Below are 14346 nucleotides of genomic sequence, written 5' to 3' on the forward strand. Positions count from 1 at the left end.
AAAAGAAAACACGGATCAAAAATCCAAGAGCATTTTGTTGGTATCAGAAGCAGGCTAAAAACAAAATCAAACAAATTAAATCCATATCAAGCATATAGATTTCACCAAAACAAACAAACAAACAAACAAACCACAATTACATAAAACAGGTTTTTACATGAATTTGGCAGTGTTATGTAAATGAATACAGATGCTATGTGCTGCTTGGAAAAATAATTTATTTTGTTAGCTTACAAAAATGGCATTTCATGTTACACTTAAATTATGAGCAAAGCTAGCAACTTTGAACCTGCAAAGGCACTAACAGTCTCCTGAGATGCAATAAACATTTGTGATCTTGCTTTCAGAAACAGCTTGGTGTAAGTTCAAGTCAGCAAATACTAATAAATATTGATATTTTTGTTATTATCTCATTGGCTAACATTTTACATTCAGAAAAGTAGGTAAAAATGTTGATGTTAAATTAACGTAACATAATGAACTTTCTTGGTAGAGCCATAACCAAACTTATACATAAACATACCTGCAGATCCTATGTCAAGCCATCAATTTACAGCAGCATACTCAAAGCACAATATAAGGCTTTCTTATACTTTGAAATGTAATCCACATGATCTCACCACTTAGCATTCTGCCTAGTACTTTATTTAAAGTAAAATTTGATCCTTGCTGTATGTTGATATAAATTAGGCATAGGCATACTGAAGTTAGTGCAGCCATACAACAATAAAACTGGTACGCTGATGTGACATGAGTCAGACCTCATGCATGTAACCAAGCACTGCAAACTTCGCAGGCTGACAAGGACCCATGCTTAAGAATAACATAGCAAGAAATTTCTCCTTTTATACTTCCGCAATGATTTGTTCCTAAATACATGAGAGGTGTTCTGAAAATGTGAATTGTAGATTTAGTTGTACATGCATCCATGCAATTCACAAAAATAATAGCCAAGCAGTAGTTTAATTCATTATGTAGTTCTTAGCACAGCTGAGATGATTTTTTTTCCATCCTAAAAGATGGTAGCTAATGGAAAAAAAAATAAAAATAAATGAAAACATCTTGGAAAGCAACCGGGTATCACAGCTATCATATAGTCATATGTTGAAAGACTTGCTGCAAAAGTTAGAGAATATCTGAAAAATAGACAAAATTGTTTTTATTTCAGAAGTCTCCTTTTCAAAATAAATAAATGAAGGCATAGCAATAAAGTTGCTCTTTAGATGTAAGATATAATTAGTTTCTGCCTACAAATATGAAAATTTTAACTTTAGGTATTTTTTGAAGTACTGTTTTTTGTTGAAAACCTGATGTGAAACAGAACATGTAGCGGTGAGTGTTGTGAAATATAGCTGATGCATCTTAAAGAGATGAACTATCCCTCCTTTAAGGTTCAATTATTATTTTGAAAAAGCTGTGGTATCCCACATTAACAACAAACATTTTTCTGAATTTCTCAAATTTCATAATTTTATATTAAGGCCATTTAGAAGTACAATGGTTTTCATTATATAATTTATTTTTAGTCTTCTTGAAAAATAATAGTACTTTAGTACAAGAGCCCAGCTGAACCCCAAATCTTATTTCTGAGATTTTTTTTTTTTTTGAGAAAAATTCTTATTTAAAGAAAAGCGATAGTGTGTAATTATTCCAAATACTTACAGTCTGCTAAGAAGATATTTTGATAAGATGGATTTTTTTAGTATGTATTTGTTTGCTTACTGGACCAACACATATAGTGGACTTGGAGACCTCCAAAATGCAGTGAAATATAGGTTGAGAATATTTTTCCTTCTCCTTTCTTCAAGCTCATCATGAAATGCTAACTCCAGTGATATTCGCGACAAGGCCTCTGCTAACTTCAATGAGATCTGGATTTTGATGCACAAAGGATTAGTTTTCTTTTAGGCCAATAAAGTTTTACAGTGTATGATCATAAATGTTTACGCATGTCTATGACTATAAGATATATAATTATGTGAACAGGACTATACTTGATGTCTACACATCTATTGCAAGTCTCAACACACCTTTACACTTTGGAAATCAAATATGGAAGAAACTGGTTACTTCAGCAATGTCAGATTCACTAAGCTGCCTTTCTATTATATTTTTGAGGAATGAAAAATAACCGTATGTTTCTACGGACACACAGAAACAAATCTATGAGACAGAATAAATAGGATGTAAATTTAACAAAGAAAAGACAGATACACATTTTTTCACACAGATGTTCCTAATACTCTGCTGAGAGTTGAATTTATATAGGAATGTGGTCAGGTAGCCTTTTTTTATTAAATCAGGAGCTAGACTCCTTGCTGAACTACTGGCAAAAGTCTTTCAGGGACTTTATGTCAGGAAATAATTGTTTGCCAAGGAATTTCATTCCATTAGGCCTATCTCCATTACATTAACAGATAGGAGGTTTAGAGGTATCTAACTGACCTTTCTGACATTATACCAGTACAGAGCATCCTGCACACATCTAACTCAGTGGAATTCCAAGATTTTGTGCAGTCACTTTACAACATACTGCAGCAGCAACACTAGGATGTGTGGACTAGAAAATGCGATGTAACATGTCCACTGTCACATGTGTTGGATGCCTGGGCAACCTGAGCTTAAGAATTTCCCAGCTGAAATGCCAAATCACAAGATTCATTTTGTTTCACTTTTAGAATACTAAATGTGAAAAGCATTGTTTAATTTGAATTAAATAAAAACAAAAGATCTGAATGAAAATTACTCATGCAGCAATTAACTTAATTAGGAGAGCTTGCTATGTGGTATTGGGATTAGCTGTTTTTTTATTCATCTCTAAATTAAGCAGGAACTGGCAGCATAAAATGATAAAATATTCCAGAACCCAAAAATGACTTTTTTGTTTTATTTTGTTTTTGTTTTCTCACATACTCCCAGGGGAAAACAAACAAACAATACCAAAAAAAAAAAAAAAAAAAAAAAAAAACATTTGCTAATAAGCAAATTTATAAATTTCAGCTTCAAAAGTGAATCACCTTCAAAAACAGTGTTACACAGCATGAACGATCTTGCATTACATACTGTCTAAATGCCTATTTGTCACTTTTTTCCAGTGCACTGCATATAAGAGAACTGCCCAAAGTATAATCAAGTCTAAGACAATGCAAGTCTCTTACAGTAAAAGATGATATGAGATGGGACTGATGCCTGTTGAGTAATATATTCAGGGGCTAGAAAGGTAGTCTATAAAAGGCAGTCACTACAATTTAAGAAAGTACTTGCATTCTGGAAAAACAAAGTGTTTCTTGACTGAGACATTATTTCCTGCTTTCACAAAGATATTTTTATTTTACAAGAAAAATCCACTCCAAAAAAAAAACAAAAAAAAAAAAAACAAAAAAACCTTTTCTGATCAGTGCTTCATTAACATACAGATCTCTAATCATACAGTGGACAGCATGCTAACAAATCCAAATTCCATGGCTGGAGAGCCTGCTGATGTATCTCACACTATGGATTCTGCGGTTTTTAGCTTTATGACTTCACCAGAGACCTCTCTGGTGAAGACAAAACAAACAACTCCATGGTTTCTGATGGATTTACTGACATTCTCTTAGTCAAAATATACAACAAAAATTCTGCCAGCTACACGATGTCTTCATGGTTGCAGCTGTTTGGATGAGATTGTGTTGTCAGTGCTGGACCTGGCTGCGAAGGCCTCGCTAAAAATGGTGCACTCACTGAGCTGCATATACAAAATAGGTTATTCCACAGATGCAAACTGTTCTCTTGGCCAACAGTAAAACACAGCTCATCTTCATCATTTTCCACAGTAAGTCCAAAACTGGGTCACTGGTGGTTTCTGTGAATAGCCTAATGCCAGTACATAAATAAGGCTGACTTCCCAGTTTAATGCTTACTTAACAATGTGCATGACACAGAAATCCACATTTGCAGAATGATACTGTGTGATCTCCTTTAGCAAATTTTAGTATTGCTTCTCAAAAATATTTTAGATATCAACAACTGTTTCTACTGAGGATACTGAGGGTCAGTAATAATACTGACATACTGAAGAAAAATTCTTTGTAATATGAGAGTTTGTGGTTCTACACTATAGTTAGGCAGATCTGCATTAGTCTGTAGGCCTTTTTAGGCCTTTTTTTTCTGCCTGGAATTAATAATATTTCAGGATTACCACAGTAATGTTTATCTTCCGCTATTTTCCACTACAGACTGATAGTAAAATGAATGATAACATTTAGAAAAATCTCAGCAAACCTAGTAAGACAAATTTGCTTTTGCCCGTGGGATAAACTCTAAAATTAGACTTGTGATCTGATAATAGTTTACCAAGTAAGCTTTATTCTGGCAAACAAGTAAGAGTGGCAGAATTTACAGGAAAAAAGATGTTATAGACAACAAGTGCCTTCATAATTACTTTAACCCCTGAGCATATCAACTACCAAACTGTTAATGTGGAGTAAGTGCAGAAATTATGATATGTATTCTGACATGTAGATGACAGACGAGAAAAACAGTCCAAGATAAAAATAATTCTGGTCTGACAACATATAAAAATAAAACAAAGGAAAAATTCCCGTACTTATTCAAGCAAAACACCAACTAAGGAGCCATTTGCCTAAATAAAGATAGCAGAATTAATCTTAATAGAGGTTTATTTATACAGTTCCTGTACTTAAATATAATATTTTAATGAAAGCATGTTATAATCAGGTTCCAAGATTATCTAGTTTGAAATAGTACCACATAGATGCTTAAATAAAATGATGAGAAATTTAAAAAAATTGTCACTGCATATTTTCTGAAGGCATATGATATTTCAGACTTTACCACTATTATGGCAAGTAAAAAAAGGCTCATTCCTACAGGCTAAGTAATGGCAGATTTGCAACTTCAGCTTTGGAAACACGACTGCTATTGTTGTTAGTACAAATGATAAATACTGGAAGTTGCTGTATTTTAACCACAGTAATCTCTTTCATTTTTGTTGTCAACATTCCCAGAGGCATTATGTTCAGATTTTTGAAAGACCAAGGTTATCAGATTCTGCCCTGCTGTACTTCTGCATGCAGTACTAATATGTTTTTCAGATTTAAAATCTAATTTAGTTCTTTACATAGTAAAGAAAGAAAGCTCCTAACAGCTCCTAATGCTTACAGTAAGAGGTTGACATGAGTTGAGCTAGAGTGGAAAATATTTTAATATGTAAAGAAAATAATTCATCCGAGATGGGATCTTACTTAAAGATTGCTTTTATATAGATGCAGATACCCGTGCTAAAGCAGTTCTTAAATTAAAACACCAAGAACAAAAGTGTTCTGAAATTTAAATCATAAGCTGCTTCCCATTCCTTGTATTACTAGGTTTTCTCTATATGCAACCCCAGATACTGACCTGCAGCTCTCACTAACTTCAGTATCAATTACTTCTGTGGGGTAGGGCTTAGAGACATATAAATTTGTCAGTAATGCAGTTTTAGAGAACCATGGTAAAATTTCACTGTAACATGTAGTCTACAGAAGTCTAAGAATGAATGAATTCTGAGTATTATAGGTATAAGAATGTATTCAGGTCTTAAACTACTGATTTGCAGCAATAAAAATGGTATCTGTATTACAAAAATACACAGTTCTTTACTGTAATAGTAACATCAGCATTTTCATTCATGAAAAGTCCATTCGGTGCTATACAGTGAAGACACTATGCCTTGTAAGCCAGAGATGAACTGATATGCAAATTCCTTAGCTCAAAAAAATGGACTTTAGAAAATATAAGAATAGTATTTCCTTTGTTCTAAGGAATTTTATCTTTTTTATTGATATTGGTGAGATAGCTGAAACAGGACTAGTAATGTGGCTGAGGTCTAATTATTCAAGGAGTACTTTCACCATCACTGAACACTGGCTTCTATGAAAATTTTGAGACATGTAAGAAAAATGCTTTGTTTTATATCATAATTTAGTCCTGCTCCACTTCACTGCACAAGGGACAGACACTGCCTCCTTCTACTTTTATTTTGAAGTTTTTTCTTAGGATAACAATTACATAATAAAAATAAATTCTTTTAAATATTTAGCAATTATCTTCTCAAAAGTAATTAAAAATAAGTACTTTTAAGTCTGCTGTACATAATTAAAAAACTGAAAGACATTACAAAATTTAAAGTTTACTGTAGTGATAATTATTTGATGCATTTCTGAAAGCCTTATATTGAACCACTGTATTCCAGGACAGCATTAAAAACACTGATGCCTTCTATTAGCTTGTCATATCCATTAATTAGTACATATATACAAAGTTACCTCATTTACTAAATACTGACTGGATTAAAAATCAAACACCAATTTAGTTGGGGTTACCACTTGTTTTCATTATTGAAAATTACTGTTTTAGGCAAGAATGAAGGAACAGGTTAACATCAATTCTGATAACCAGAAAGGACAATAATTTTTTAAGATATGAAATATACTATATGCTTTATACAAAAATGATCTGGTTTTCTACTTTAAAAAACTGAAACTGGTCAGAGGAATATTATTTCAGTCCAATATGGAAAAAATATTATTTCTTAAACCACAAAGGGACAGTTTCATATAATGTCATGAATGGAACTTTAGCCTTCAGTAAAAAGGAAACAAAATTCCTTCGTAATATGAACCTCTATCAAAGGTGGAAGAGAGGCAAATATTACATGATATCTGGATTGCCAGGCCAAGAGGATAAATTTAAGAAACAATTTCCTGGCTTTGGAAACTATAAGCTTCCTCATTAAAAATTCCTCTTTTTGTGTGTGTGTGTGTGCGAGTGTGTGTTTGTGTGGTTTGGTTTCTTCCCTTCTATTCCTTTTAGAAAATTTTAAAAAAGGAAAGAAAACTCTACTATAAACCCAGTCACACAGCCACAGGCAAATATACTAAGCACTGAACATACTGAATTTATTCACCTAGCAGTCATTTCTGTCCTGCCTTGTTAAAAAATGAATTAATACTTTATGCAGTAGTGAGGGAGTGCAGAATGCTTATCCGTAGTTGTCAAATGCTACAAAGTAGTAGTGATATTAGTAGTTTTAAGGAAAAATTTCAGATTTCTGAGTTACAAGTGAGGAAAAAATGTATAAATACATAAAATGGTAAGAGCAACGAATATCCAGATTTTTTACAAATTACTTAAGAAAAAGAGAGGATGATATTTTTCATATTGCTTCTCATCTGAGACTCTTATACCACCATTCATTTACCAACAGGTGCTTTAGTTCAAAATCTATTTCAGCTTCAGTAAAGTGGGTTGGGCATACACTTATCAGCAATCCATGCATCAGACTCATTTGAACATGATGTAATTTGAGAGCATGATTTACTGTTGTATAGTATATTTTAATATTACCTTTCTATATTTTTAGCCATATTTTTAGGTGCCATAAAGTCTGCAAGCTGGTGACATTTTATTTTGCAATTTTCTAATATTTCACCAAACCAGTTAAAATATTTTAAACACTCTATTTCCACCTGTGCTCTGATCTAATTAAAAAAAAAAAAAAAGAATAAATTACAAATGTTGGATACACTTAAAGTAAGTTTAGTTAATGGTAACTGTGGCCTGAGTTAAGCACTGCTTCATGACTTCTACACTCTTTGTTGACCATGACACAAACAGGTTTCTGTTTGTCTTGCCTTCTCCAAAATAGATTATTTGTTTTTATTTTTGTCCTGGCCTTGTCATTGCTGTTGAGATCAGAAAAGATGGATGTGCCTGTTTTGCTTTCCTGACCTTCTGAATTAACAGATGTGCCAGAAGTCTGCAAAAAGCCAATGCCAGCACTACAATGCATAGCATTATACACATACAGAAGGTAAAAAAAAATGTTTTAAACTATGCTAGAAAAAAAAAAAGTTGTATAGAAAAAAAAAAAAAAAAAGCAAAATTACTTCAAAACTTTCTTATTTTCTTGTCCAATTTTAGTGTTCCCAGCAAGAAGTTCTGTTTGAAACAGGCTGAATACATATACATTCTGTCTGTCAAGTGGGACTTCAGAACACTTCTTCAGAAACTTAAAAAGATAAAAAGATCCTATTTCCAGGTGGCACATAATGACCTGAGCATCTACAGTGCTAAAAAATATAGTGTTTCAGAGAAACACTTCTTAAGTATGAAAAAGCATACAAACCAGAATTGTTGTAATGGTGTTCATGTCGCTACAGTACTCTGATAGATTTGGCAGGGTTTTTTTTAAGGCACATCAGTAGTGATTCAACCAGAAGCACTGAAGAAGGGTAATAAAACCAGGACCATCAGAAACACTAGCATTTCTTCTGACAGCAAAAGATTCTGCTGCAATGTGCTGTTTGAGATCACAGTAATGCAGAATTGTACCTTATCTGTTTAAAATAGAGACATCCAAATGAATGTAATGGTACAGTATCATATTTTCATAACATTTTAAATTCAGTATGATGTCTCTTCTAATAGAGTAGAAAACAGAATAAATAAGTGATCGTTAAACATTGCTAATAAAATTTTCACAGCCACATGGCAGTGCCCTTCAATGTGCTTCATACAGATGGGTGAAATGCTGGTGCTGTTAAATGCCTCACCATAGGCTCCACAAGGTCAGATTTGCCAAATCTATTCTGATCAGAAGAATAGCACTAAAGAGTGACACAAGTGACATATGCTGAACCTGAAATCATCATATCAAGTTCCACTGATTTTGAGGAAATTTTTGTTCAATATTTATTGCTTTTTCCTTAAATGATTGTTGCAAATTGAAGAACCTGAAATCATAAATGTGTCTATACAACAGTGCATAATGACTCTTTTAATAAATATCAGGACGAAGTAATTTCTGAATATTTTTTTTGATTATTAATAGTGTTATTAAATCTTATCAAAAACAAATATCCACACTATTCCTGTGTAGGGGTAAATACGCTTATAGCAAAGATTAACATCACAGTTCTTTCATTTCATAATATTTAAGGGATACAATAAAATCAGTTTAGGACTGCAGAAACAAATGCAAGAGGATACCATAGTCCCCAAAAAACTTTGGTGCACAAGTTACATAAATTATAACAGCAGCCCATTAGACTTGTTCTTGGGGCTCTTCCACTTAAGGGTTTGGCAACTGCTCAGTCATTAAGGGTATATCCTCCTACAGCAGATGAAATTACTACTGCTCAAAAAGAATGAGAGTGGGATGGAATTTACCACAGAGAAAGCTTTTGCATTTTTGTACAATGTTCTACTGCTTCCCTCTTTCTGCTTGCAGCTTCATTTCATTGACAGCAACGTTAATGGAATCTTCCTTGGTGGCACTTGTATCAAAAGGAACCATTCTTTTCAAATGTGCTAAAAATAAGAGTCAGACAAAAAAAGTAATTAAGCATCTTTAGAAAAACACATTCTGGTGTCTGAGCATGTATATGTTTATTTGAAATATGTTTCATGATGTAATATTATCCTTTACAAGCTATAATATGATATTAATAAATATTCAATATTAATAATGGTATGAATTGAGAAACAGATTTATTTTTCTAGAGGAACATAATTTAATGCTATTTTCAATCATAGAATAAAGCGGGGTTGGAACAGACCTTAAAGATCACCTTGATCCAACCACCCTGCCATGGTCCCACCAGAGCAGGTTGCTCAAAGCCCCTTCCAGCCTGGCCTTGGACATTTCCATGGATGGGGCATCCACAACTTATCTGGGCAACCTGTTCTGGTGCCTCACCACCTTCATACTAAAGAATTTCTTCATAATACCTGATCTAAATGTACCCTCTTAGTTTAAAGCTGTTACCCCTTGTCCTATCACTCCACTCTCTGACAAAGAGTCCCTCCCCAGCTTTTCTATAGGCCTCCTTTAGGCACTGGAAGGCCACTGGAAGGTCTCCTTGGAGCCTCCTCTTCTAAAGGCTGAACAGTCCCAACTCCTGTAGTCTGTCTTCATAGGAGACGTTGCTCTAGCCAGAGAAACAAACTTTTGTATTTTCTGAAATTCAATAATTTCACTAACATCTAATTTTCTAGCATTTTTGTTTAAATAAAGCAAGACAAACCACTCAGAAAATTCCTGAGGAAATACCTTATTCAATAGCATAGAATAAAGTAAACTAGTGACATTGCATAGGTACTCATAGGATGCCATACCATGCAGATATATATATATTTTTACAGCTGGGTGAATACACAATGCTTATTTTTAAATACGTTACATTGTATCAAAACCTGGACAATATGAACTGATGTATCATCTTATCATAAAATGACGGAGGAAAAGATTCCAAATATCCAAACAACAATCAATTATTAGAAAAAAAGCAGAAATTAAGGGGGAGAAAGTAGATATCTATTTCTACAATATGCCATTCTTTCCTTATGTTATAAGAATGTAAGAAAAGTGGTTCTTCTTGATTCTTTATTATAAATACCGGGAGTGCTATTTCTGAATACTCCCATAAAACCATAGCTGTATATAACCAAAAGTTAGTTATTTAATAGGAAGCAAGTTTATAGTCCTTATACTTTAATTAGGAGGAGTCATATGTTTCCACGTCCAGGAAGAAAATAACACCACTGTGCCCCAGACATTAGTAAAACAACGAGTTAACATTTTTCATCGTAGTTTTAAGTATTTGTTTGGAACTATACTACTATACGCTCTTTCAACAGTACCTCCTGTGATCAGTATTCAAAGTAAAGAAAAAAGAAAAATCATATACAAAATTCATTGCTACTCTAAATGAATTTGCATTTTGCAGTTTCCAGTTATTCCAGGTTCTTACCATTGTGCAACACTGGAAGGTATTGTTCTAGAATGGAGTCTTACAGTATTATGACATTATGTCTTCTTAATTTTAATTAAGTTAGTTAGTTATAAATGTCAATTCAAATTGTCTTAAGAGCTTATGAAAAAGTATACATAGAGGGATAAAGAGAGACATCAGCATACATTGCAGGAGTTAATTGTCATGACAATAAAAATCAACATTTACAGCAACTTGTTTTTATTCAGCCATGATATCATTCCTACTATATACCATGTTTAAACAAGAGTGTTGTTTAACACCAGGTCCAAAGGGTCAGAGAAGACTGTGATCCTAGATACAGAAGTTGGGAAAACTGGTGGCTATTTTCTTTTCCATAATGTCATAGTTTACGAAGCCCTGGAACATTAATTCCCAATAACACCAGAAAGCCAGAAAGCCATATGGCTGCTGGGAAAAGATCCATGTTAAAACCTTGAAGTGATGAACTGTACGAAGAGAGAGAGGAACCAATTCACAAAGCTCATGTAAAGCATCTGTAACTCTTGGGACCTTTGTGCTGTAAAACTGAAGAAAAGCACAGTGGCCATGAAAAACAATTTCTGAGTATTATTCTTTAGATAACAACAAATAGTAAAATTTTATACTAACCATTTGATCTGATAATAACGTAGACTGCAAACCATATCTAATGAACAATTCCTTGTATAAATTATAATATGTCAGTTAAATATCATGCTTTCTAAGAACTTCTTCTATAAACATGAAGACCAGACATAAAACAGAGTACTAATTACTTTTCCTTTCACCCTTGTGCTGATTGGCAACTTTACGTTAAATGGATGCAGACTGTCTTTTCTCTTAATTATTCTTTCATATTTTCTCCCCTTTCTTCAACCAATTTGGAACTTAAATCTCAGGTTTCCCCTGAGATTTAAAGTACATTAAATGCATCTGCTCTCTCCAAGTTATATGAGACAAATTGGGAAGAGACTTCCTAATACTACCTATTGACTCTATAATCTGTAAGGTTTTATGAGTCTAAGAGAGATCACAAAGGCTTGCAAACTGCTCTGAAAATTGAATTAAAAAAAAAAAACAAAACAACTCTTCTGTTTCTGAAGAAGTAAGGAGATGAATTAGTCACAGCAAATAGGTGATGACACTTACAGGTAGATTTATTAAAAGCTACAGGAGGTTAGAAGCAAAAGACTTCAAATTTGACTTCATTGTCAAATCCTCAAATTACAACTAATTAATATCATCACTGAAATTAAAAGTTCATGGAGTTTATGTGACTAAGATGAGTGAAGCAGCTGATTTTATCATTTGCTGCTCAGTGCCAGTTACAAGAAAAGCTTCTTGTGACATTAATACCGCTGCAGAACCTTCACTGAAGAACTATTGCAACAACTCTAAAATACACTTTAAAATTTGAATGGTGGAGTACAGGGACAGCATAAAACATTCAGTCACTAACCAATGTCTATGGATTAATTCAAATGCCTTAAGGTATCACAAACATCCACAAAGGGATTCAAAAGATGTGATGGGACTTATGGGAAACCTGTGCCTTCCTGCAAAGACAGCTAGACGAATATACCAGGACTTATAAAATACATGAGATATCTTCAACAGGCACCTGACTTGCTCTCCTACTTACAAATTGAGTACAACAAATATACAATAGCACTTAGGTGAAAAGAATCATCAAAGTGAGAAATTAAAAACCTTTATCCTATCACAGTCAAATACATGTAAAATCAGAAATAGAAAAAATTATCTTAAGACTACTTCCTTGTTTTAGCCTCAGAAAATCTGACAAATGGATTTGTAATAGAATGCAATTAAGGAACTAAAACTCCAATGATTTATTTATTTATTTATTTATTTACAACCAGTTCTTTTCCCTTAAAAATGAATAGGAAAAAGTAAAAAACAAACATCTTTCTCAGCACAACTCTAGGATTTGGAAAATATTGGAAAATATGAAATACCTGTATGAAGATCTGCTTCATTTGTGATATGGAAAATACCTTCCTTAAAGTTTTAGACAAGAAAAAAGTCTCTTAGCCATGACTGAATGCTGTGGGCAGGGATGCCACCCACTAGATCAGATTGCCCAGGGCCTCATCCAACATGACCTTGAACACTTTCAGGGATGGGGCAACCAAAGATTCTTTGGGCAACCTGTTCCAGTGCCTCACCATCTGAATTAAGCATTTCCTCCTAACCTCTAATCTAAATCTCCTTTCTTTAATTTAAAACCATTCCCCTTTGTCCTATTTGATTGAGCAAAAAGTCGCTCTCTATCTTTTTTAAAAGCCCCCTTCAAGTACTAAAAAGTCACAATGAGGTCACCCTAGAGCCTTCTCTTCTTCAGGCTGAACAGCCCCAGCTTCTCAGCCTTTCTTTGTAGGAAAGGTGCTCCAGCCCCTTGATTGTCTTCATGGTCCTCCTCTGGACCTATTCTAACAGTCCAACTTGCCTTTAAGGTATGGTTTGTTTGTTTTTTTTTTCTATACCCGTACCAGGCTGAGCTGTAGACATTGACAGGGATGATATTAAGGAAAATGGAAAAACAACTCTGAGTTGGGGGAAACTGTTCCTGAAGTACAGAAGAGATTGAGGCTTTCACTCATATGCTTTGTTGCTATTTTTATTATTTAGTATACTCTGCAAAAAGATACTAATCACAACCTACAGATTTTGAGAGGAAAAGAAACCAATTAGCTTCAACCTCATCAAATCAACTCAAGATTTATTGCTGATAATTAGTAGTGTACAGTAGTGTACTCATTCCAAGACAAAGAGGTTTGAAAGTGCAGTGAAGCTTGAAATAGCACTTTCCATGACATAGAACGTAACTGGTTCATTCACAAGGTTGCCAGAATGCAAACTGGCTCTACTGAAAATAAATGGAAGGTGATATCTTTCTGAAGAAAAGTTTTTCATATTCATGTGCTGATATCTGGTGTGCTGAAAAAAAACATTCAATAAATTTTTCCTAAGTCATTACTGACACTCACGGAAGGGTGTTCCTTTACTTGAGAAAGACCTAGTATGTCCTATCTTTTAGTGAGCAGTTCCTATCTGTATCAGAGATCCTGTAAGCTTTTATGACCAAGTTATATGTACACTAAGAGATGGAAAGAATAGTTAAAAACAAATTTTGAAGTACAAGCAGAATTAGTGAATTCAACTCTTACTGTTAAGCTGCTTCAAAAACATAAGATTAACCAGTACAAATGAAAGATGTGGGATAGAACTTTTTGGATGAGGATGTGTCTTTGGAACCTGAAAAGATACACAACTTACATGGGTATGATTGTTCATGCAGAGATTCAGAAAACAAGTACAGCCCATTTCTTTGGGCTAGGCTTGGATGACAAACAGAAAATATTTTATTACCCAGTTAAAAAAAAAAAGTATCACTGTGATGTAAAGTATTTCTTAAACAAAGACACCCATCTGGTATCTAATACTCAAGTACAGCAGGCCAGCAGGCCTCTTAAGATGGTTCTAGCAGTTTTTGTCAAAAAGTAGAATGTCTTGCTCTTTCAAGTAA

The 14346-nt window shown here is 33.7% G+C and overlaps 1 protein-coding gene across 3 annotated transcripts in view; it reads right to left on the reverse strand.

The window, feature by feature from the left end:
• Nucleotides 1–9115: 9115 nt before the first annotated feature.
• The window catches only part of CEP128 (centrosomal protein 128), a 109848-nt gene continuing 104617 nt past the window's right edge, over nucleotides 9116–14346 (reverse strand). For all 3 annotated transcript variants that reach the window (XM_082760814.1, XM_082760812.1, XM_082760813.1), the window contains exon 24: nucleotides 9116–9354. In XM_082760814.1, coding sequence (XP_082616940.1) covers nucleotides 9248–9354 — 107 coding nt within the window. In that variant the 3' untranslated portion in view covers nucleotides 9116–9247. The remainder of the gene's footprint in view (nucleotides 9355–14346) is intronic.

The sequence above is a fragment of the Aythya marila genome (assembly GCF_965140915.1).
Source record: "Aythya marila genome assembly, chromosome: 5".
Taxonomy (NCBI): Eukaryota; Metazoa; Chordata; class Aves; order Anseriformes; family Anatidae; genus Aythya; species Aythya marila.